The following is a 26,038-nucleotide window of genomic DNA, read 5'->3' on the forward strand; positions in this document are numbered from 1 at the left end:
TTTTTGTTCTTGTGAATATATCAGTTAAAATTTTTTTTGATAAACTATTTTTAGACATCGTAATACTATGCTTCACAAGACAGTAGAGGAGTAGAAAAGACAAAACAAACGAATTCTCAGCTGGTAATATTTCACCGACCCCCTCAGTACTTCCAAAATGCTGTAGTCCAAGGCGCGCTCAGCGATTTGGCGCTAGAGTGTCTCTGGTATCCAGATCAGCTGTAGCAGCTCACACACTCTCCTCTGTTAGCTTCTGACTTGCTCATTGGATATATTCCTATGAGATTAATGGACAATCATGTCTGAAGAGGAAAAGAAGGTTTCCGATGAACTTTTCAAAGATGTCAAATTCTACGTGGTTGGGGACATTGACCAAAAGGTGAGATTGTGGACGTTAGCTTTGTATAGCTAAGTTGGTAGCATGCTAACTTGCTAGATCCTTTCAGTCTAAATGAGGTATCGCAGGAGAGGCTACCCAGCTAAGCTAACTGGATGACACAGTAAACAGTAAACTTACTATTTAGATAACGTTTGAACTGTCGCGGCTACCCCTCTGGCCTGTCTTCTAAACGCATGTGAGCATGTCTGTGATGTTTGTTGACTGAATATGAAGTGCAGAAGCTAGTTAGCCCTGCAGTTCCACACAGCTCTTTAGCATTTGCTGTGAGTTTCGTAGGTTAGCTGCTAGCTTCTAGCCTGCGGTTTATCTGTCCAGAGACTTGTAAAGCTGCTGCTAAAACTGGCATTTGGTAGCATGCTTTATGTACAGCCGTGCTTATCGGCCTCAGTGCTGTTACATCGCTGTTCTAATGCTTGGTGAAACACCGCACAGGATTATCTTATGTTATTTTACATCAACCTGTGACAGCCAACATCTTGCTCAATTGGGCGCCCATTACTGCGCATGTGTCACCGCTGTTTGACTCATTGGCACTGGAGACCTGTGGCACAGAGCTGTACTTCCTGCCAAATAGTGCGCCATGGACGCACCTCTCTTTGAGCTTGTTTGTGTTGAGCGGAAACAACGTGTTAGCTGCTGGATAACATTCAATAATATCAATTTAACTCTGTAAAATGCAGAAATGCAATGTTGTTGTGAAGTAATACGCCCCTGTCTGAGAGTGTCACTCAGAGCAAGTTGAACGAGAAGAGAAGGACAACATGGAAACAAAAATAATACAGCATCTTAATTCATAGAGCATCCTAACCCTCCTGTTGTCCTCATTTATGGGCACCAAAAAAATATTGTTTCCTTGTCTGAAAAAAATCAAAAAATTCAGCAAAAAAAATCCCCAAATTTCTGAAAATTTGCAAAACCTTCAGGAAGAAAATTCCAATAATTCCTTAAAAGTTTCCCTTAAAAGTGCCATCCATCCATTATCTATACACCGCTTAATCCTCACTGGGGGGGTGGGGGGGGGGGAGGCTGGAGGCTAGAGTCTATCCCAGCTGACTCAGGTGAAGGCAGGGGACACCCTAGACAGGTCGCCAGTCTGTCGCAGGGCTACATACAGAGACAAACAAGCACTCTCACATTCACACCTACGGGCAATTTAGAATGATCAATTAAACTCAGCATATTTTTGGACTGTGGGAGGAAGCCGGAGTACCCGGAGAAAACCCACGCATGCACAGGGAGAACATGCAAATTCCATGCAGAAAGATCCCGGGAAAGCCGGGACGCGAACCAGGGATCTTCTCGCTGCAAGGCGAAAGTGCTAACCACTACACTACTGTGCAGCCCCCTTAAAAGTTTTATTTTAAAAAAAAAAAAAATCCCCCAAATTTGGCAAGAAAATATTCTCAAAAAATGAGTAAAAAATCTTCCAAAAAATCCTAAAAATATCTGAAGTGATTACAGATATATCAGAAAAAACTTCTAATATTTTCTTTAAGAACATTCACATAAATATCAACCAAAATCCAACGAATTTCGTTGATTATTTTGTGAATGTTCTTAAGAAACATTTTTAACATTTATATTTTTTCAACCAAAAAATGTTCAAAGATTTCCCAAAAATGTTTAAAATGTGGACATCAGACATTTCACTGTGAAAATATAAATTTTTTTTCCACATTTTCAAACTTTAAAACGGGTCAAATTTGACCCGCAGGACGACACGACGGTTAACTGAAAATGCAAGCTTTGTTTTTTCAACTTGACCTGAGCGAAGTCTGTGTTTTAATTTTGTGAGAACTACACATTTTTCATTTATTATTGAACCATATAATTTCCAGGGTGCTTAAAAAACATTTTAGGGCTGCACAACTTCATAATGTGCCCTTGCACAATAGTCACATCGTAAAGTGCAATGTGAAGTAAGGCAAACTAACTCAAACACATCCTACTTCAACTGTATTTTCTGCTGCATACAAAAAGAAAACTCACATGCCAAAAGAAGTGCTGCTTCAGTTGTATAGAAATATTTTGGCTAATTAAAAGATGATGTTGACCCAAATACAGGTGCTCTGTCTGCAGTGTCTTCACTACATGAGGCAACATGCTTGACCATTTAACTCAGCAGTCCAAAGCTCTGTATGATTAGTGCAAAGCCAGATCTGAAGGCCAAAGCAAAAAGGTATTTTGGGGGTCTTTATGCATTATATCCCTAACTCTGACAATAGCAGATCTGAAATGGTACTGCATCTCTTTACCCTTTTATGTTTCTTTGCTAAGGTACTATATGTAGGTTTCTAATGGACTTAATCTGGGTTTTCAGTGAGATTGATTGAAACAGTGTCATAGAGAAGGTGAAAATGTTGATGGCAGGGCAAAGAAATTACATAAACAAATATCAGATTGTAATTGGAATTTTGCTGAACTGAATATTTGACAAATGCTTTGTTTAAGTGATGTAGCCTTTAAAATGACTTGAATACAAACAGGGGAGAGGCTCTATATTCCTGTCTGATATACATGTAGTTACTACTCACAAATAGGTCTTCAAGCTAATGATCATTTTCATTGTGGATTAATCTGTTGATTCTTTTCTGGATTAATTATTTGGTCTATAAAATGTCAAAAAAGGGTGACAAAATGTCCATGAGTGTTTTCGAAAGCCCAAGATGGCATCCTCAAATGTTTTGTTTGATCACAGAAGTCTTTTATTTATTTATTTATTTTTTAGTCTGAAGCAGGATTCATTCATTCATTCATTCATTCATTCATTCATTCATTCATTCATTCATTCATTCATTCATTCAATCATTTCATTTTCAGACTTTCAGGCCAAGGGCAGTCGGACTTACTTAAATATTTTATGAACTTTGCAGTCGCTTAGTCATGCACTCTGATTTAATTGGTGTGTTTGTTATGTTTTTGATGTTTGGACTGAAATCTCCCCCAGGTTGTACAGCTGCTGAAAGCAGGGAAAGGTAAAGAGGTGTCCTACAATGCTTTGGCCACTCACATCATTGCAGAGGATGGGGACAACCCCGAAGTGGGCGAATCAAGAGAAGTTTTTGACCTGCCTGTTGTCAAGGTAAGGGTTATGCATGAATATCTTCCTGAGCCCTGGTTAGGTTTTATTTAAGCCATTTTAAGTGGTGACCTTGATAGTTAAGTAGTTACTGGCTGTTTTCTAAAACTTTTTCCTTTTTAACTGGATGAAAACTGGTCTTACATTCAGGACTAATTAGCACACAGGTATAAAACTTTTTCTGCCTCAAGACTGAAGATAGATGGTTAACAAACAAGGTTATTTTCCAATATGTCAACCTCTTTCTTCAACGCATGAAATTGAAACGTGCTCATTTGGTTAATCGCATCACTCTCAGTCAAGCCATGCTCGTGATTTAAAGGCACCTTGTCATTGTGTAACTGAGAAGAAGATGTGACTATGTAGCATTAATGCTACATTAGCTCATGACTCTCCTTGTGTTTTCCAGCCGTCCTGGGTGATCCTGTCAGTCCGATGTGGAGACCTGTTACCGTATCCTTCTTATATCAAGTTCAAACTGGAGTTAAAAAAATTAGAATGTTTATAAGAGACTAATGTTTGGAATTTTAGAAGTTAAAAAAGACTTTTCTAGAAGATTCACTGGTACACAACATTTTATTTTTCTATAACCATGAACACTACAGTGTTACTGGATTCTCCCCAGAATCAGGACAGATATTCTTTGGAGTGACAGCTTGCCTTCCAAGGGTAAGTGTGTGTGTGTGTGTGTGTGTGTGTGTGTGTGTGTGTGTGTGTGTGTGTGTGTGTGTGTGTGTGTGTGTGTGTGTGTGTGTGTGTGTGTGTGTGTGTGTGTGTGTGTGTGTGTGTGTGTGTGTGTGTGTGTGTGTGTGTGTGTGTGTGTGTGTGTGTGTGTGTGTGTGTGCACGTATGTGTGTGAGAGAGAACCTAGTAAGCTGAATTATTCAGCAGTAAATATGTGAATTGTTTCTGAACAGACAAGCTACTTTCTATGTTGTTGTACTGATCCTGCATTATTTTGAAAAAGATTCAGGTTATGGAACCCATCAGATTCAGGTTCTGGCCTTGACAGTATTATTTTTGAGAGATTGTGACTTATTCAGAAACTGAAGCACGTCATTGTGTATATATTTCTGTATGTGTGTGTGTGTTTGTTTGTATGCAGCTTCCAGATGATCTCAACACTTTGTGGGCTTACATAACTTTCTATGGAGGAGAATGTCAGCTTAACCTCAACAAGAAGGTCACCCATTTAGTGGTTAAGGAACCAAAAGGGGTAAGTGCATGCTCTGAGTGTAATCCTGTCTACACAAGTTTCATTGTGCATATTATTGCCAAGAATTCATTGAATTTTTCTACTTTACCATCTTTGCTTGTTAGCCGAATTCATGATGTAAACAGTACTTTGCAGGTGAACATTATACATGAAAATTATACAGTGTGTGTTTTTGGTCATATATTTTTTGTCCCCAGGCCAAGTTTGAGTGTGCCCTGAAACACCCCAACATCAAGATTGTCACCCTGGACTGGATAACAGATTCTGTTAAAGGTAACGTCATGTCAAAATGATGTATTCCTTAATTCATATTACTTTTGCTTTACATAGTAGCTGGTCTTTTGCTGATGTAGTTTCTCTCTAGGTGCGATTAAACTATTAGTTGATTGACAGTAAATTAATCAGCTATATTAGTTAACTGTAATCATCCATCCATTATCTATACACCTCTTAATCTTCATTAGGGCCATGGGGGAGCTGGAGCGTGTCCCAGCTGACTCAGGGTGAAGACAGGGGACATCCTGAACAGGTCACCAGTCTATCACAGAGCTACACACAGAGACAAACAATCACACTCATATTCACACCTATGGACAATTTAGGATCACCAATTAACCTCAGCATGTTTTTGGACTGCTGGCGACCTGTCCAGGTTGTCCCCTGCCTTCGCCCTAAGTCAGCTGGGATATGCTCCAGCGCCCCCTTGACCCTAATGAAGATTAAGTGGTGTATAGATAATGAATGGATGGATGTTTTTGGACTCTGAGAACATGCAAACTCCATGCAGAAAGATCCAGAGATCTTCTAGCTGCAAGGCAACAGTGCTAACCACCGAGCCACTGTGCAGCCCTAATTGTAATCAATTAATGGTAATTGACTTCTCAAATTTTAGAGATCTGTTACTTACATTTGTCACAATTTGATATTAAACTGAATATCTTTGGGTTTTGGACTGTTGGCCAAACAAAAGAAGATATTTGAAGGTGTCACCTTGGCCTATGTCTTTTTCATTATGAAACAATAATCCTAGGGACTAGGGCTGCAGTTAATGATCAATTTCATTTTTGTCTATAATGATTGAATCTAGTTATCTAGGAAAGTTACCAATTGAAGTTGGTGTAGCTAAAAAATGTATATGATGAGATATAAATCAATAAATGGATGCACAGTATTTGTCCCTTTTTTCACATTTTAAAGACAAAAGCAGGAAGGATGAGGCACTCTATCACCCTAGACTCATATATGTGGAGCCTGAAGAAGAGGAGGAGAGTGAAGCAGAGTCATATGACCGGCACTTTCAATCAGACGGAAGCTACAGCCCCCGGCGATCCCGGCTGTCCAGTGGTGGCTCTTCTGGTGAGGAGTCCAGCCCCCGCAGACGACCAGGACCCAAGAGACTGAACTCTGTCTCCCCGACCTCTCCCCGGAAACCCGAGCGCCGCAGTGAGCGCATGTTTGATGACTCTGATGATGACTCCCCCACAGAAAAGGAGGGCACCAACCTCAACTGGACACCAGCTGAAGTCGTCCCACCGACCCCCCCAATTCCAACTGGCACAGCTAGACGGCGGGTTGGGCCACCTGGCAGCAAAGACCCCGTGTCATCCACAGCCAGTGGGCTGATCAACCTGTGTGCAACTGCACCCCCTGTACCTGGCAGTGGAGGAGCCATGCCAGTAGAGGCTCGGTCTGCCACTGCTGCCATCAGTCACTCCACACAGCAAGGTCAGTATGCTAAGACACTTCATAAACCTCCTACTCCTAGATCCATAGATCCAGCGATTCACTGGATGTTTCTCAGGTTTGACTTCAGTTTGAGTGAGCATATCCTGGCCTTAAGGAGGAAAGCTTGTGGTAATGTGCTCCCTCTAAAAAGTGGATAATTACATTATTGAGGAGTTGCACATTGTAACTCTTTTCCTCTTTAGAAACCACAGTCACAGATGTATTCAGTTTCTACTTGTGGCTCTGTGCTTTCAATATAGTCTTTCTGAAGTATTTGTTTTTGATTGTGCATAAGAGAAAATACTTTACTTGGCAACTTAGAAATAGTGTAATTATAAGATAAGATGCTTTATTGATCCTTGGAAGGAAATTATTTGTAACAGCAGCATGTTAACATAGACAACCGAGACAACAGAGGAGGTGGAGTGAGGGGATGTGGGACATAGCTGATGGAGGTCACCAGAGCTGGTGGGGGAGGGAAGAAGGGCAAGCTTGAGAGGACGAAGGGAGAAGTTTGGGTTGAAGGAGGAGGGTGGGAGGAGATGGTCGACCTGGTCTCTCCAGTTTGAGCGTGTACAGTATGCAACATTATGAGAGATGATACAGTTTTGAGTCATTTTGCATTTAGGTGTTCTAGGACATTTCGGTTCTATACTGAACCTTTTTCTAAGGTGTTGTCATATTACACTAATCTCAACTGAAAACTCTGTAAATAAGGAGAATAGTGCAGCTACGTTAATGCACAGTGTAACTTATGACAGAGACACCTTTTCAGATTCTTTCACAAATTTCAAAACTATTTTTTGGCTTTTTAACTTTATGCGTAAAGATAAAGTTGGGAACAAGTGAAATGGACCATTGCTTAAGACAAGTGTTACTAAATACTGGTATTTGTAACACTGATGGACACGCACACATTAGGTAAAATGTAGGTAGATAGTCTCCAGCAGTGGTTGTGCTGTGAGGTTGTTCCTTTTGATGCTGTGTTTCTTAGCAATATCCTTCTAGACCTTCCATCTTAAACTCTATTTAATACCCTGCATCATGATAACTAGTGAGACTGTCTAATCGACTCTTGTAAAATGAACACGTCTCCTTACTGCATTACGTTATGTTTTTGAAGCAACACAGAATGTACCCTTCAAGTTTGGACTTTATTAGAAAGATTTTCTGTGCACTTAATCCTAGTTTTGAAAGTGGATGATTGTTATTTACTGTTAATGCTGGGATCACATCTACCTGACAGATGTTCTTAAAGCAGTTTTCTATTGATCAAAGTTGCTCCTCTTTCTGCTGTTTAGGCGGGCCAGTTCCAGAGGGCATCCCTGGGTGGACCCCGGCTGTTAGAACGCTTCGCAACATCACCAACAACTCTGACATGCAGCCAACCAATCGGCCTGCCAATGTAGCGCATGTAAGAAGCCCCGACGGTTGTCTACACATATTCATAGTTGCAATACTTGGACTCTGTTTTTTCTGCCTGCTGCCACTGATTAGCATCACTAATCTCCTTCTAATGCAATTGAATATTGACTATAGATGCCAAGTATTTATGTTTCACAAAACATTTGTCCCAGATAATTTTTTTCTTTTTCACGCCTTACTTTGGCAGTATTAAGACATGTAGTGAGATATGTAAATGCTGTTGAAGGAAATACCAATGTAACACACTGCCCTTCCAGTGATTTTGCATGTTTAATCCAAACATCCACTATCAGCTCACATCTTCTGTCTCAGTCATTTTTTTCAAAATGTGCATTGCATTTTAGATTATGTAATATTTTCCAGAAGACTCTAAACTTAAACATTTAATGTTCAGATAATACAACTGCTTTAAAGGTTAGAGCTGTTCCTTATAGAACATGCTTTTATAACCCACAATAATCATGATTTTGCTTCTAAATTAGGAATTCTTCCCAATATCATTTGGCATGACAGATGTCCCACTTAAACGTGGTTCTGATTGGACAGACAGTGGAGGGGCCATGTACAACTGTGAACGCCTGTGCATCATTCCATTCCCAGTTTATTTAGTCTCCACTGAAATGCGAAAATAGTTGTGGCTGCATCCTCATGTTCCCTACCTAAAAATATTATTTTCTTTTCTGACGTGATTTCCTTCTTACTGCTGTTTATTAACTGAACTTTCCATCATCATCAAATGAGAATACACCTATATGTTTTGTTTTTGTGGTACTGTGTAGCTGAAACTGTCCCCCTCTTTAAGGTCAACAGAATAGCTTGTGTGCACCACTCAGTACAACAATCAAAATTATGAAACATTTTTACTACATGTGTGTCTGACAAGTATTTGTATTCTTTGCTGAGTTTAACAGTGTATACATGTAGTGCATATTCAAACTATTATGCCTTCCAAGGAACAACAGCATAACGGGATGGTTATACCAAAATCACAAAGTGAAACTGAAACAGCTGTGCAGGAGAACAAAACTAGCACGGGGCAGGCAGCCTAAAATGTGAGGTTACTGAAACAGACTTGTGTAAAATCCTGCGCCATGAGAAGAGTTAGCAGTGTGACAAAGAATGACATAGTGGTCATTCTGCATCAGCCAGAGCCCTCACAACAGACAGGTGTTTTAAATGTGCTGTCCAAGCTCTTCTGTAGAAGCAAAAGAGACTACTCATTCTTTTAGAAAGCATATTTTCTGCAACTGCATTTTTCACAAGTGCCTAATGTCTTTGCACAGTACCACTTTCTCTAAATTTAAACATGTTTTCTTTGTTGTTCTTTCTTGCAGATCATCCAGAATCTGGCAGCCAATCAGACAAAACCACTTGAGCAGCAGACCAATCAGAGCCATCCTCAGACCCCGAACAGCACCAACTCTCTTCTGTTTAATCAGTCCAAACTGGCCGGCCAGCCTCTCACAGCAGAGCAGCAGCAACAGTTACTGCAACAGCAACACCAGGTTTCCCAGCAACAACATCAGCAATTACCACAGCAACCACAGCATCCCATGATGCAGCTTCAACAGCAGCAGCATCAGATGATGCAGTTACAACATCAACAACAGCAACAGTCACAGGGTGCTCAACAACAAGGGTTCCCACAGTTGCCTCAACAGCAGCAACAGTTTCTGCAGCAACAGCAACAATTGCACCAACAACAGATGTTTTCCCAGCAGCAGCAACAGCATGCATTCTCCCAGCAGCAGTTGCGACCCCAGCAGCTCTTGCGGCCAGGTCTGCAGCAGCTGCAGCAGCAACAGGCACTGCAGCAACAGCTTCAACAGTTTCAGCAGCAGCAGCGTATGCAGATGTTACAACAACAACAGCAACAGCAGCAGAATCAACAGCAGATGCACCAACAGCACTTACAACAGCAGCATTTCCTGCAACAGCAGCAACACATGCAGCAAATGCAGAAGCAGCACATGCAAAATCAACAGCAGCAGCAGGCTCTGCAGCATCAGAGTCAGCAAGCCCTGCAGCAGCAGCAACAACATCAGCAGCAGCAGCAGCAGCAGCAGACAACGATTACGCTGCAGCCTCAGCTCCAGCAGCCTCCTCACATCTCCCAGCTGTTTGGACATGAGCTGGGACAAGAAAGTGAGTAGAACGAGAATCAGAGTGGAGGGTGATCAGGTTCACTTCAGGCTGTAATGCTTTATGTTGGTGTAATTGATGGGTTTGTAGTGAAACATGTAATCGGCTTGGATCAAAGTGCTACACTGACCACTAGTACCACTATCATAGAAGAGCACAGAAGTTCAGTAGAACTTCAGAGTTTCCTAAATGCAATTCTCCTGACTGATACGGATTATGTTTTACAATGTTTCTAAAGTTTGGCTTAGCTCTAATAGTCAGTAGGTAGATGATTGAAAATGTGATGAAGCTTTACCACGAGACCACAAAAGTGTGAGTGTCACACATAAAGACACTACAGGTCATCCAGACATGTGGAGACTTTAAAGAAGAATTAGTAAAACCATTGGAGACAACAGTTTTAACCTACTACTAACTTTCTTAGTTGGTCGAACCAGCACACAATTTGGTCGTAATGCAACCCCCTGCATCTTGTTCTGTTGCTACAGCGTGGTATTAATCAATCTGGCATGCCAATGAATATTTGCCTTTGCATATCATAGTTTTGAATTAATGTTAAGCTCGACAATGACTCAGACTTGTTTTTCAAGAAAAATATTTTATTCTGAAAATATCTTTTTTTTTTTTTAGCCATGCTTTTTCCTGAGTTTCTCAACTGGGCACAAGGCTAAATGCTGCACTTTTCAACCACTGCGTATCAGTTCAAACTACAATCTACTACTGGTCCTTAAAAAGTAGAAGATACCAGTTATATATTTCTTAATTGCTTAAATTACTACTTCTGACACAACCTGGCCAGTCGTTGCTTCCAAGCACAGACATGAAGATGGGTGTTTAAGGTGCGTCGTCCTCCATTGGTTTAAAATTTTGCTGGTTTGAAACCCAGAAATGTGGCTTATCCAAATATGAGCCAAGGCTGGCTACTGTAGCAACGTTTTAATTACAGGGCAGTTATCATAATCATGCAGTAACTTTATTAAATTTTGACACCCTCATGTAGGGGTCTTGCAGATATACATCTTGATCCAAAAACAGAACTGTGTGTCTGAAGAGAAGTCCCAATTTATTCTTTAAAGCCAGCTGACAATCAAAGACTTCAGCTCTTCTTAATGGAAGAGTAATGTCCAAGCACACTCAGAAGTTCAGAATTTAGTGATTGAGATCATAATAATTTGGTTAAAAATGACTGGCTTCATATTACTAAAGAGAAGCTGACTCTTCGAAAGGGAGCCAGGGTTGTTTTTTTTTTTTCACACCATAGTTCGGACAGAGCATAAACCCTGTTTTAATCGTAGTTCCACAGGATGGCTTTCTGCTGGGCTGTGTGTTTGCTGTTGCTGACTACCCAGAACAGATGGCTGACAAACAACTCCTGGCCACATGGAAGAGGGTAAGACGGACATTCAGTCACAGCAAAAGCATAAAGATGCTTGTTTCCTTTTGAAACTGGCTGGGATAAATAAACAGCAAGACAGCATCAGAGTTGGTGGCAAAATAATCAAAATATTTAGGTCAATGTGTGTTTACTAAACTGATCCTACAGGTCATCCAGGCATGTGGAGGCGCTATTGACCCCATTCTGACCAGCCGCTGCACACACCTGCTCTGTGAGAGTCAAGTCAGCAGCACGTACGTACAGGTAAGGATTCATGCCATCAGAAGTAGCGATCCATACTGAGACCTGGTATTTATTCTTAATGATCAGGGGATCACAAAGGTTTGACATGACCAGTTCTGCTATCGGTATTAGAAAAATTAGAAAAATACATTTCCTGTTAATGCTACATACATGTTGTCTTGCACATTTTATCCTAGCAACTGGATTTCTAATTCTTCTGTGATACATTTTTGGAATTCCCAATCCGCAGTAGATGCCTTCTTTTTGTCAGAGCCTGTATGTGCAAGGGGAGGGTCCAACTACATTTGTTTTCTCTTAAAAAAAAGCAGTGAGGTTGCTGTTAAAGTACCAGATTAATAAGCAGTATCCGTTTGAGTACTACTACCATTAAAGTCTAAATGATACCCACCCTAATTAAACTGTGCAAAGTACTCTACGGCTGTAAATCATGCATTGTGATGCAGTAGGAGGAGCAGAAGGAGGAGTCTGGATGCACAGTGAGATGAATGTAGAGCACTTATGCTCCTTGATTTAGTTTACTTTAACAAAAAAAAATCCTTTCCTCTGTCAGGCACTGAGAGAAGGGAAGCGCTGTGTGACCGCTCACTGGCTGAACACTGTGCTGAAGAGGAAGAGGATGGTTCCGCCTCATCGGACGCTACATCTACCCTTCGCCTTCCCTCCTGGATCCAAACCCTGCTCTCATCATGTAGGTTCACACTCCACAAACAGCTGCTACATTTGTTCACACACTGATTAGAAAATTGGGGGTCCATCCCTGACACCAAGCTGCCCCTGTGTGGCCCGTAGGCAAGGTCCCTAACCCAGTCTACTCCAAGGGCACCTTAGTGTGACTGACCCTGTGCTCTTACCCCAGCTTCCAGCTAGGATGTACAAAAAAGAGAATATTCCCCTACTGGATTAATGGAGCAAATAAAAAAAGGTTTTACAAAATATCTGTATTAGTGTAGGCCTTTAACTCCTTCATATGTGGCAGCTATGGCAGTATTTTTCATACTTAGTATTCATATCATGTGTGTTATTACAAGTTTTTGTCACCAAATTGATGAACTCCTAGAGAAATAATCAGGTAAGCATCATATGTTGTCAGTATAATCTAAAGGCCTTCACAATGCATTTGATATTTCATTGAATTGAATGTCAACAGTATCACAGCAACTTTTGATGTTTTACCATCAAAAAGGACTTCGCTGAAAATCAAATATATATATATACGTTTTCAGATTTGCTGGATGCAGAAAGTCCTGGTACTTGTGTATAAAATGTACCTTGTGTGTTCTACACATGATATACAGGCTACATGGTTCCTATGGTTGCTACATGTTCTCTAACGTCACATGGTAGACACAGGGAGTGATATAAAACATGAAATATGTCATGCCCACTGCTACACATTTCAGGCAGGACATAGAAACATACTAATTCACTCAGTTCCCGATGGTCATGAGTTGTTACAACCAGCATCCCACCAGCACCTCGACATGCACGAAGGTGCAAGCATTGCCTTCATTGTGGCTTGCAACTTTAATTTATTATTATTGTTTTCCCATCTGAGACTCTGACTTCACTGTCTTGGACTGCATTACTGCACCCGGTGATGGTAGACCTTGTTCTGCTGTGCGGGAGATCCACTGTGAGCTGAGGAGTCACTCCAACCAGAACCTGTAGCAGGTGCAATACTGGTGTCGCTACACCAAGCTCACTGAGACCACAGAGCAAAACAAGGATGCCATGAAGTAAGCCCATGATTAGATAACAGACTACTGTCTCCACCTGCAGTCCAAGAATCCTGGAGTCCATCTGTGGAATGACGGACTTGCTGGAGAGGCAGCAGAATATATTACTTAATTACTTAAAAACTTTCAGTGGAGAGACATAGTCAGGTCCATAAAAATTTGAACATTGACACAATTTCCTGCATGTCGGCTCTGTACACCACCACAATGGATTTGAAATGAAACAATCAAGATGTGCTTTAAGTGCACACTTTCAGCTTTAATTTGAAAGTATTTACATCCAAATCAGGTGAACGATGTAGTAATTACGAACATTTTATATGTGCCCTCCACCTTTTTAAGGGATCTAAAGTAATTGGACAAACTAACTTCATCATAAATCAAATTGGAAGGTGAACCTCCGCCCTAGTCTGTAGTCTTTTGCAGCCTCTAACAGGTTTTCTTCCAGGAGAGACCTGTATTTAGCTCCATCCATCTTTCCATCAACTCTGACCAGCTTCCCTGTCCCTGCTGAAGCAGAGCATCCCCACAACATGGAGCATTGCAGTTTGCCACAAGCCATGTGGGAGACACAGCAAACATGTGGAAGGAGGTGCTCTGGTCAGATGAGACCAAAATTGAACTATGTGTGGTGGAAACCTAACACTGAACATCAACCTGAACACAGCATTCCCACCGTGAAACATGGTGGTGGCAGCATCATGCTGTTGGGATGCTTTTCTTCAGCAGGGACAGGGAAGCAGGTCAGATTCGATGGGAAGATGGATAGAGCTGAATACAGGGCCGTCCTGGAAGAAAACCTGTCTTGAACACCATGCGTTGGTTTCCTTCCACTTCACAATTATGTGCTACTTTGTGTTGGTCTGGCACATAAAATACATTTAAGTTTGTGCTTGTAACGTGACAAAATGTGGAAAAATTCAAGGGGTATGAATGCTTTTGCAAGGCACTTTATACTTCTGACAGTAGCTGAAACACAGGAAGAAAAGATAGGCCTGTGTAACTGCTTTTTTTCTGTGTTTTAGTCCTGTTGTGGAATGAAGTTGTGTAACTAGGTTTAGGGTCTTTCTCCACAATAAGTTACAAACCTACTACCTCTGTGTTTGCTGAATATATGAGTGTATTCAAAACCAGCAAAGTGGACAAAATCTACACACTTTGGTGATTACCAGCGTCTTATTTTTCATCATTGTATTTGTATACCTATCATCCAATTACTCTCACATTTTCTCTGTTGCCGTCTCCCCTCAGATCATATCAGTGACTGGTTTTGTGGATGCTGACAGGGATGACCTGAAGCTGATGGCTTACCTGGCTGGTGCCAGATACACTGGATATCTGTGTCGCAGTAACACTGTCCTCATCTGTAAAGAGTAAGACTGGGGGGATGAATGAGTGCCTGCAGAGAGAATCATTAGTAGCCGTGTTACATATCCAGTGTAATGCACCAATATACAGTCGTCCTTCGCCATATTACGGTTCACTTTTTGCGGCCTCAATGTATCGTGGATTTTTAAATTGTATACGTCTAATTTTGTATTGCCGATTTCTCGCGGGATTTTGCAGTATATAAATATTTTTGTATATTTATTATTTAAATAATTTTGGTAGTAAAACATGCATTTTCTAGCCTACAAAATTGAAAACGATATAAAACATGTAAAAAATAATAATAAAAACAATATTAAATCGAAACAAAATGTCTTGCGTACAGCACAGGGTGCTGATTGGTGCAGTGACCGTAGAATCTGTCTCATCTGTCTCACAAAAATGTAATTTATTTCAAGCCCTACGATGTCGATCAAACTTTCTGTGCCTTCTAAGGCTTCTGACACCAAACCCAAGTGCCAGAGGAAGATGCTTACCATCACAGAAAATTAGAAAATTACATATGTTAAAGAGTGAAACTGAAATAGCTACTCTCAAATGCCACTTAAACACACCGTTACAGGAAGACAAGACTGTCGTTTGTGTGCCTCATCTTTAATGTAACTGCATGCAGGACAGACTTGTGCTGCATTGGAAGTGATGCAGAATTTTTATAAGCTTCAACCTAGTAAGATTGCTGGAACAAGTTTTACAGGAAAGAGAGCAGGGTTCTCATATAGACACATTCACACCCATCAGATCAGTTAACAGGAGATCATGTCTGAAAGGGACTTTGATTATGAACTTGTGTTAGTGCTGTAGATCATACAGTCTTATAGTGACCCACTGTCAGAATCTCATACTGTGTACTGTACATCTAAAAAGAGTAATGTGAAATGTCTGTGTCACATGTGAGTTGAGAAGATTTTGAGCTTCACTTCTGAAAAGTTTCTGCCACCCATATAAGCCTATGCAGAACCAGGTACATTGTTGGTGATAATAGCTGTCTTGGTGATCTCTCTTCAGACCCAGTGGACTGAAATATGAGAAAGCCAAGGAGTGGAAGATCCCTTGTGTGAATGCCCAGTGGTTATGCGATATACTATTGGGCAACTTTGAGGCACTGAGACAAATTCAGCACAGCAGATATTCCATCTACACACATCCTGAACCACTGGTGCCTAACCCTCAGCTGGTCCAGAACTTGCTGGGTAAGTTCTTGATAATGGGACCAGTAGTTTATCATGGGTTGGGTTGGTAAAATATATCTAAGAAAGAAAATATCTGGGATATTACACAATAAACCATCCGGTTATTACACACAGTGTTCTGTGGTTTTTTTTTTAACTTCATACCTTACTGTGGAATATCCCACCTGCAAAGAAAGCAATGTGTGGTTGTTTATGATGTGTACATCTCTGTGTACATCTATCTACATGGCAGGAGGAATGTAAAGGCCGTAGGCTTGATAATGTACACTACCATTCAAAAGTTTGGGATCACTTAGAAATGTCCTTATTTTTGAAAGAAAAGCAGCTTTTTTCAACGAAGATAACATTAAATGAATCAGAAATACAGTCTAGACATTGTTAATGTGGTAAATGACTATTCTAGCTGGAAACGGCTGATTTTTAATGGAATATCTACATAGAGGTACAGAGGAACATTTCCAGCAACCATCACTCCTGTCTTCTAATGCTACATTGTGTTAGCTAATGGTGTTGAAAGGCTAATTGATGATTAGAAAACCCTTGTGCAATTATGTTGGTACATGAATAAAAGTGTGAGTTTTCATGGAAAACATGAAATTGTCTGAGTGATCCCAAACTTTTGAGCGGTAGTGTATATAAAAGTCAAAAATGTATCAGTTGGAATTGTTGTGTTATGGTGTAATGTGTGTGTCTGAAAGTGTCTTGACTTTGGCTTCTGTTTTTCTCTGTAGCTGCTTGGAGAACACCAATCAAAGTATCGCCTGAAGCTTTGGCGGTGAGTTTTCGTGCCACATTATTTTTCATACTTGTTTTCTATTTGGTGTGTCAAAAAACAGCTCAGTCATTAGTCAGCTTGCTCTGTTGTATCATCCTTATGTACATGAGCAGCCTCACACAGCTCCATCTGAAAGATACAGTATACAACAGAAGTGAGTACACCCCTGTGCAATATCACTTAAATGTCAAAGGATTCAGAATTCTATCACTCAATAATTTAATTACTTCTAAGTTGAAATGTGGGGTATTTACTCTCATATACAACGAAAAGCGGTTGTTTAGATTTACAGTAAAAATACAGGTCCCATCATAGTAACTCATTTTCTGAGAGTCAGATTTTTAACTTTTTCAATACTTCAGATGTCCACCTTTATTTTTGATGACGGTCTCAATCCTCCTCGGCATTAAGGATGCCAGTGTTGCACTAATTTGTGGAGAATCGTTCAGCTATTCTTCAGAGACTACAGCTTTGGAGCTAATTATTAGACTGCTGTGACCACCATTTTCTGCTTCTTCCCTGAACTTTTTTAAATAATCAATGTTAAAAGTCAGCTGTGCAGACTTTGTAAAGAAAACAGGTGGTCTAATATTTATTTCCACGGCTGTATTTTTTTCAGTTGCTCTTTGCTGGAGGAGTTGAGTTGTTCCACCTTTCTCTTTGAAACTGATTTTGGCAATATGTTTTGGATTATTTTATTGCTGCAGTATTCCTCCTGTGCCAGGCTTCTGTACACTGGGAGTCATCTTGTCTGGCTACTTATCTACAGTCATTCATGGTGCATCTGTAAATGTAATGTCACTAGGGCTGAAATGATTCTTCGAGTAATTGACTAAACCAAAATTCCTTATACTTCACTGACTGAAAAAAATACGTCATGCCAGTGCACCTGCTTTAACAACTTTACCAACTTTGTGATTAGCTCTGAGAGACCAGTACCCTTTCAATACTGACCTCACATCTCTATTTTGTAAGTCATATGTTTAGTTTGAATATTTTTTCAATTATGGTAAGTGTTGGGTTAGCACCAGGCTTTAAATCTTTATTTGCCTTCATGTTATCCAAAAATAGAGGACAAAATCCTCCAAAGTTGCATCCACATTCCTTATTAGCTTTGCTTATGTGTATCTGTTTTATTAACTTCCCATTTAGAGTCTCCAACTGCTCCAGAAGCAGAAGATCACTGACTCCACCAACCCACCTGCAAACAAGAAGGCCAGGTCAGTACAGCAGATCTGTGTTCACCCTGCCCTTCACTGAAGAATGGACAGAGTTAACCCACACATCTGTCTAGATAACTGTTTTCTCATGATCATTTGAGTAAAAGCAGAATTTTGCATGTGTGTGTGCAGACTGGAAGAGATCCAGTCTCCCAGTAAGAAGCTTCCTCCAGAGTCCACCCCACGGGTGATGTTCACAGGCTTTGAGCCCATGCAAGTACAGCAGTACACAAAGGTAAAGTCTGCCTGAACACTCACTACATGTATTATTAGATGACCTTTCTTCTCACTTGCGTCCATTTCGGCTTCAGATTGTATGACAATGACCAGCCATCAAGCAGAATGCTAATGTTATACTCCTCAAACAAGAAAAGCACTCAGAGAACGCAGTACTCCACCAAGGATGTTCATTCCCCCATATGGCATTGTCAGAAATGCAGCAAATTTATTCTTTTTTTTTTTTTTTTTTAAGAAATGCAGCATTTATTTATTAGTTATTGATGATCAAAAATCAGGGGAAACATAAAATGTGGCCATTTAGTATAAATGTACCCACAAGCAAAATAACCTTGCGCTGAGCACAGACATGTGTTACGCATGTGTACGTTATGTACGGATGCCGAATCACGTGACCTAAATATGTAGCAGATGCCGTGAAATGAGGTTACTCGGAAACACCCCCACAATTTAATCAGTTGTTCCTTGTATCATTTCCAACAGATAAAGGCGGGGATATGCTTTCTTGTAAATCCACTCCAAAGACCGTGTGAGACTTTATAGTCTATGTGGCATCTGCTCCCAAACTGCAGGGGGCAGTGTATCACAAATACACGTCTACCTAGTCTACTCTAGTACTAAACTAGAATAGAAGAAGTTTGCCATTGTTTACTGCACTTACAACATGCCATTTTACTGAACAGTTGCATTTCAGCAGTTAATTTTAGTTTCACACCATGAATTGTTCATAACCCGGTTGTCATGGTGATCTCTGTGATGAATTGTATAAATGCCTGTATTTCTGAACTTCTCCTGCTAGGAGCTCCTGTTCTTCTGCCAGCTTTCCGTGTGTCTCTGTCTGCGTAGTTAGAAAAAGTTGAAGGTGGGTGACGCGGAAATTTTCCGCTTGAGAAGGGCCGTGTGAGAGGGCGTGGCTGCTAAAATAAGTAATTTGTTCGTACAGAGCCGCACGGACCTTGCGGACGTGGCAAGCATAAAACGAACTTAAGTCGCAATAAGTCTGCAGCGGTGGATTTGTAGTAGGATCGCAATCATGTGATCGTCAGCAGGCAGCTGATGTAGTGTTCACTTGTTGTCATAGTTACAGTGATGCTGTACTACTATCTCGCAATGATACAGAAATCTGTAGCAATCCGTGGATCCAGACAATAAGCCGCATCACTGGCAAAATCTAATCACTTGGTCCATGTGTCATTTCTGACCTTCCCTTGAAATTTCATCTAAATTCGTCAGTCCATTTTTGAGTCATGTTGCCAACAGACAAACACACAAACCAACGCCAGTTGTCACATAACTCCGCAGTTCCTTGGCAGAGTAACAATCAAGTACTAAAATAAGGTCACTAGTAACTGTTTTTTTAGTGTCAACATTCACTTCTCCATTCTGTTGTGTTTCATGCGTGTGTCTTCATCTACTCCTTTCTTGCAGAGATTACATGCTTTAGGTGGTGAAGTAGCCGACAGCAGCCTGAAAGCCACTCACCTGGTGGCCAGTAAGGTGACTCGCACTGTCAAGTTTCTCACTGCCATGTCTGTGGTGAAACACATCATCAGCCCAGAGTGGCTGGAGGAGAGCTGGAGAAGCCAGAAGTTTGTGGGTATGTGTTTGTGGTTTCATATCATTACTAAACCTGCTTGACTGTTTTTTCATTCAGTATGCAATTTCCTTACTGCTGGAAACATAAACTAATGTGTTTGTCTGTGCGTGTTGCAGATGAGCAGAGTTACACTCTGAGGGATGCAGAGGCAGAGGTGTTGTTTGGCTTCAGTCTGGAGGAGTCACTAAAGAGAGCTCACAGTGCACCACTCTTCAAGGTTAAACAACACATTTCACCCTCACACCAGTATTCATGAAAGGAAAAACTTAAAAAAAAAAACTTAATTTTAAAGTTTTCATCACAGTCCTTTGAGAGATATATATATATATATATATATATATATATATATATATATATATATATATATATATATATATATATATATATATATATATATCTCAAAGGACTGTGATGAAAACTTTAAAATTTTCATTAAGATGTTACTGGAATGTCTACAAATCAAATGACTGAATTTGACTAAAACTAGAACACAGCTTTCACACAGCTCGGACGATGTTGCATTAACTGGGAGTAGTTCTGATTAATGTACTGTGTCCTGATTGTCTGTCTGTGTATTTCATGTGATGGTTGATGTAGGGGAAGTACTTCTACCTCACTCCGGGGATCTGCCCCAGCCTCAGCACCATGAAGTCCATCCTGGAGAGTGCTGGTGGAAAGCTGCTCGCTAAACAGCCCTCATACAGAAAGATAATGGAACATAAACAGAACAAGGTGCTTAAATGAAGCTGGAATTCTTTCATTTCCCTGTGCACTCAGGGAAAATGTATAGTTCATGTCCTGAAACACCAACTGTTTCTGGAAAAGATGAAACAAATGACTGTCCTAAATACATTCTTGTCCAAAAATCCAAAAGTCAATAACAAGCATTATTTTTCATTAAAATAAAGCGCAAGCAGATGCTAGAATATCTCTGACAATGGTCTAGCATGTTTTTAGTACTAACTAAATATTCTTTTTTATTTTTTAATTATTTGTTTTTACAGAATCTTCCAGATATCATCCTAATTTCATGTGACAATGACCTCCATCTATGTAGAGAATACTTCTTGAAAAATATTGGTAAGACCTACACAAACACACACATATTTTTATTGGAAATCATGCATGTTTATGTCTTATTGTACTTTGAGAAGCATAGAACAAATTAAGTAAAAAAGAAATCTATTTAGAAACCAAAATGTATTCTAAACTTTCGACTCATCGAAGTAGCCACCTTTGGCAGATATAACAGCTGAACACACTCATGGCATTCTTTCCACAATAGAAATCAAATATTCTTCAGAAAGTTCTTGTGCGGCACTTGTAGGTTGCTTTGCTTTCATTCTTCTGTCCAGTTCATCCCAAACCAGCTCCATGGGGTTTAAGTCTGGAGACTGTGCTGGTCAGTCCATGTTTTCAAGCTGACCATCCTGCTCTTTTTTCCTGAAGTAGTTGTGGCATAGCTTGGACTTACAATTTGGGTCATTATCTTGCTGTAGGATGAACCCCTGATCAACTAGGAACATACCAGAGGGTACTGCATGGTGCTGCAGAATGCTGAGTTGGCTGTTTTGGTTCAGGGTTCCTCTCACTCTGTACAACATTTCCTCCTCCATGTTTGACAGTTGATGTCACACACTGAGGAACCATTCTTTCTCCTACTCCGCGGCGTACAAAAATTCTGCGTGATGAATCAGATTTCAAATTTTGATTCATCAGTCCATAATACCTTCTTCCAGTCTTCAGTAGTCCATTGGTGGTGGTTCATGACCCAGGCATGCCTCGTTTTCTTATTCTGACATCTTACCAATGGCTTTCTTGGTGCAGCTCTACCTGTCAAACCTGCAACTCAAAGTCTTCTCTTCACAGTTGAAACTGAGACTTCTTACTACAACCACTATTAAGCTGTGCTTGTAGCTGTTGTCCTGTGAGCCGCCTATCACCAAGCTGTTGACTCTCAGAAACTTGTCTTCTGATTCTGTGGCTTTGGGTCTTCCAGACCTCTTCCTGTTACAGTTTCCCCCAGTTTCTGAGTGCCTTTTGATGGTGAAGAAAACTGTACTCACTGACACCTTGACTTTCTTTACAATTTCTCTGTAGGAAAGACCTACATTTTAAGTGTTATCATGGTCTGTCTGTCGTCTATTGCTAATTGCCTTTTCCTCATCATTTTTATAGCACCACACTACTTCCTGCTGTACAATATTCAAATAATGCTCTAGAGGGTATGGTGCCATGGTGTGTTCCAGCACTACTTTTATGAAGAGGGGGGTTGTAAGTAACCAAGAAAAGTTGGGACATCTGTAGGATTTGGTAGCACCAACTTTCAAGACTTGATCAACCTCCATTGCTGCAGAACAGCTTTAAGTTGTTAACCCATTTCTTGTTCCCTGAAAAAGGCCTTTTTGTATTATTCTAAAATGTACATTATTTTCAGTTTTAGGTAACCTTACCATTTTAGTTTTGTAACATCTGGCAGTTTACCATTTACCTTTGTACCATTTCAAGCTATTCATTCGACTTGAACTACTTGAATTTCATTTTAAAAACGCTGGAAAAATTGGCGTTCAAAAACTTTTGACCGATAGTGTGTGTATATTGTACTAACAGCTGTAAATCTTATCCAAATGATCAGTATCAAGGCTGATGATGCCTATTTTAACACAGCGGTCAGCATAAAATTCAACCATGGGTCATTTGTGTCTTCAGTAAAGTCATCTAAAACTCCACAGGACCTCTGTAAACAGCCAGTAAAAAGATAACAACCTCTTCCGTTAGAACTTGTGCTGAAGTGTTTGTAGTGTGTCTCAGATGTTGTCTGATGTCTCTGTTGTCCAGATGTCCACAACGCGGAGTTCATCCTGACTGGAGTTCTCACCCAGAAGCTCGACTATGACTCATATCCTTTACAGCCAATGACAGCTCAGAGCAAAAAACTTGTTGTAGGTCAGTAACTGTGGCTCACTACATAATTTTTGCCTGTCCCCTTTAGTGTGATAACACATAAAGAAACAGGCAGTCATCTGCTGCATTGCTCCTGAATTAAAACATCACTCTGAGGGAGTATCAGTTGCAGGGAAATATGTACAATATGCAGCAGAAGTGAGTGCGGCCCTGTGCAGTATCATTTAAATATCAAATGATTACTTACAATATGTCTATTACTTCTAAGTTGGCAAATAGAGAATTTCCTCATATGATCAATCAAAAACTTACACTTTAGAGAGCTTATATTAAAAATATAGCACAGTAAAAATAAAAACAGTGGAACAAAAGGAAATACACCTGTGATCACTGTAACGCAAATTAATAAGCCTGTGTTCATTAAACAATATTAGGTATACATGAGATTTCTAATCAGTCTAACTGCATGAATATAGTTATACAATGACGTGAACACCAGAGCGTTCTGTTTTGGACAGATGGGCTGTGTCTATCTGCATGTCTGCATCATGGCTCCTCGTGGAAATAAATTGTCGGAGGAACTGAAATATCTGTTTATGAGACTTTGCAAAGATGGAAAAGGAATCAGGAAGATTGGTGACAAACCAGAACTCTTCAGAAATACAGCGGTAATCGGGAGGCATACGAGTCATAGTACCACTAATCAGAGCCACAGTGGTTCTAAAATGACGCCACAATTTGTGTGTAACTTAATTGTAAACAATGGCAAAATATTTCTCCACAAATTAGTGCAACACTGGTATCCTCCGTACTCAGGAGGATTGATTCTGTCATCAGAAGATATAGGTAGACATACAAAGTATTGAAATATGACGTGAATCTCAAGTGAGGAAAGGTGTACTTCTTCCTACAGTGGGGTAAATGTAACATAGTAAGTCTGATCTGATAGTGTTTAATTTTAGGTCAGAGCAAATACTTCAGTGTTCAACTCTGAAGTAAGGCAGTTTCTGTAAGGTGATATAATTAATTCATCCATCCATTATCTATACATCGCTTAATCCTCATTAGGTTGGTTGGGGGGCTGGAGTCTATCCCAGCTGACTTAGGGTGAAGCCAGGGGACACCCTGGACAGATCACCAGTCTATCACAGGGCTACATATACAGACAAATAATCACACACACATTCACACCCTTAGAATTACCAATTAGCCTCAGCATGTTTTTGGACTGTGAGAGGAAGCCGGATAACCCAGAGAAAACCCACACATGCACAGGGAGAACATGGAAACTTCACACAGAAAGATCCTGGGAAGGCCAGGACATGAACCAGGGATCTTCTAGCTTCAAGCCGAAAGTGCTAACCACCAAGCCACTGTGCAGCCCATGATATAATTCAGAATAATTTAAAATTAATGGTATGACACATGTATATTTTACATGTACACTACCTTTCAGAGGTTTGGGATCACTCAGAAATATCCTTATTTTTGAAAGAAAAGCATTTGTTTTCAATGAAGATAACATTAAATGAATCAGAAATCCAGTCTAGATATAGTTAATGTGATAAATGACTATTCTAGCTGGAAACGGCTGATTTTTAATGGAATATCTCCATAGGGGTACAGAGGAACATTTCCAGCAACCATCACTCCTGTGTTCTAATGCTACATTGTGTTAGCTAATGGTGTTGAAAGGCTAATTAATGATTAGAAAACCCTTCTGCAGTTATGTTAGTACATGAATAAAAGCGTGAGCTTTCATGGAAAACATGAAATTGCCTGGGTGACCCCAAGCTTTTGAATGGTAGTGTATGTCTCTGTAATGCTTTCAAATGAATAATAGTTGCTCAGAAGTGTTAGTGACACAGGACAAAGGAGAGATCAGCCGTTAAATTCTGCCATCTCCCCGAGCCGGCCCGTTAGATACCCTCTGTATGAGTCCATGGCATGTTGCTGGTGTGTTGGCCACCTCATTTAAATTGGTATGGGTTGACTAAATGTTAGAAGACAGCAGCACATGTGAAGTCAAGATGGTGCTATCCTGCATTAGTTCCAGAACCTAAAGCGTTATTGTTCTATGATTTGTAGTGAACAGTTGTAGCTGTGTTGTTACTGTGATACCAGTGAAAAAACTAAGTTTCCTTAACAGTCACACTTATAAGTTCACTTGATTGAGTCACACTGATGACATGAAGAAGAAGAAGAGATGAGAAAGCCTCCTGTGTACAGTCCAGCCACACTGACTTTTCTATGTTTTTATTTTTGTGCATAGATCTCCAGTCATTTTGTAGCTTTTTGTTACCTGTTTGAAATAAATAAATGGATGTTATTTTTGTGAAATGATTGCTTAAATTATGGAGGATCAAACCCTTTTCCTGTTGAAATAGGATGTGTAAAGGCTTCAGCTCTACATGCTGCTTTTTAAATAAAAACTACATTTGTTTGTGCTAAAACAGTTGTTTGCTTTCTTATCAAGTAAAATGGGTTAACACCAATGTTCCCTGTAATTTTTCATGAGTCTGAGCAAACACACAAACTCCCTGAGCGTCCCTTGGACCACTGTGAGCAACATCAGACGTGTGCACTGTGGTCACACCAGCATCACATCCATTCAAGTTACATGGTTCATTAAAAGAATCAAATTACAGCATTTACATTTCTGTTAAAACACTTTGTCAACAGGAGCCAGTTGAAGGCTGCAGTGATTTTAGTGACACTACAATGTAGAAGAGTGAAGTTATTGAATATTTGTCTCTCTTTACTGTTGCAGCGGTTTTGCAAATTGCAGACGGACCCTGTTCACTCCATAGACACCAGTGTTATATCTGTAGCTTGAAAGACAGTTACTTTTGATAAAACTGGGCTTGTAGCACATTGTCTGCCTTGCAACAATGGGAAAGAGGCACCGTTTATGTTTTGACAACCTATATCTAATGAGTTATTGATGCTGGAAGCCCGAATCTGTGAATATCTTTCCAACTTTACTGAACTTGGGGCCACTACCACCTAAGGAGTGATATATTTAATTTTGAAAAAAGCATTTAGCCATACTTAAAGCTTTAAGTGCTTTATTAACACGGAACTAAAAATTTTGTATTGTTTTATTATCACAGGTTCTGTCTGAAAAGAGGTGGCATCATTTTAAACAGTGAAATCAAACTAATAAAATGTAATGACCAACCAGTGAGCAATACTGGATTCTGCAAAAACATAAACAACTTTTTTAAAAAAAATCTAAATCTTATCTTAACACAGTTAATGTATTAACTTATTTTTGTGTGTATGCATGTATTTATTGATTTATTTAGTACTGTTAACATATCAGAGTTCTGAGTGAATTTTTCTTAAGATAGGCAAAGGCCAT

General features: G+C 40.0%; 1 protein-coding gene across 1 annotated transcript; it reads left to right on the top strand.

Annotated features, from left to right (window-relative positions):
* The first annotated feature begins 200 nt into the window (after nt 1-200).
* Nucleotides 201-25,127, top strand: paxip1 (PAX interacting (with transcription-activation domain) protein 1). The gene is made up of 23 exons (XM_055014645.1): nt 201-379; nt 3,348-3,482; nt 3,889-3,932; nt 4,085-4,148; nt 4,585-4,695; nt 4,893-4,968; nt 5,893-6,420; nt 7,722-7,834; nt 9,180-9,990; nt 11,283-11,377; nt 11,531-11,626; nt 12,177-12,314; nt 14,614-14,735; nt 15,757-15,941; nt 16,673-16,716; nt 17,869-17,936; nt 18,069-18,171; nt 19,602-19,770; nt 19,887-19,987; nt 20,368-20,502; nt 20,775-20,850; nt 22,609-22,668; nt 24,829-25,127. Exons 1-23 carry the CDS (start codon nt 299-301, stop codon nt 24,843-24,845), a joined length of 3,372 nt encoding a protein of 1,123 aa, XP_054870620.1. The 5' UTR covers nt 201-298; the 3' UTR covers nt 24,846-25,127.
* The last annotated feature ends 911 nt before the right edge of the window (nt 25,128-26,038 follow it).

The sequence above is a fragment of the Amphiprion ocellaris genome, chromosome 10 (genome assembly GCF_022539595.1).
Source record: "Amphiprion ocellaris isolate individual 3 ecotype Okinawa chromosome 10, ASM2253959v1, whole genome shotgun sequence".
Classification (NCBI taxonomy): Eukaryota; Metazoa; Chordata; class Actinopteri; family Pomacentridae; genus Amphiprion; species Amphiprion ocellaris.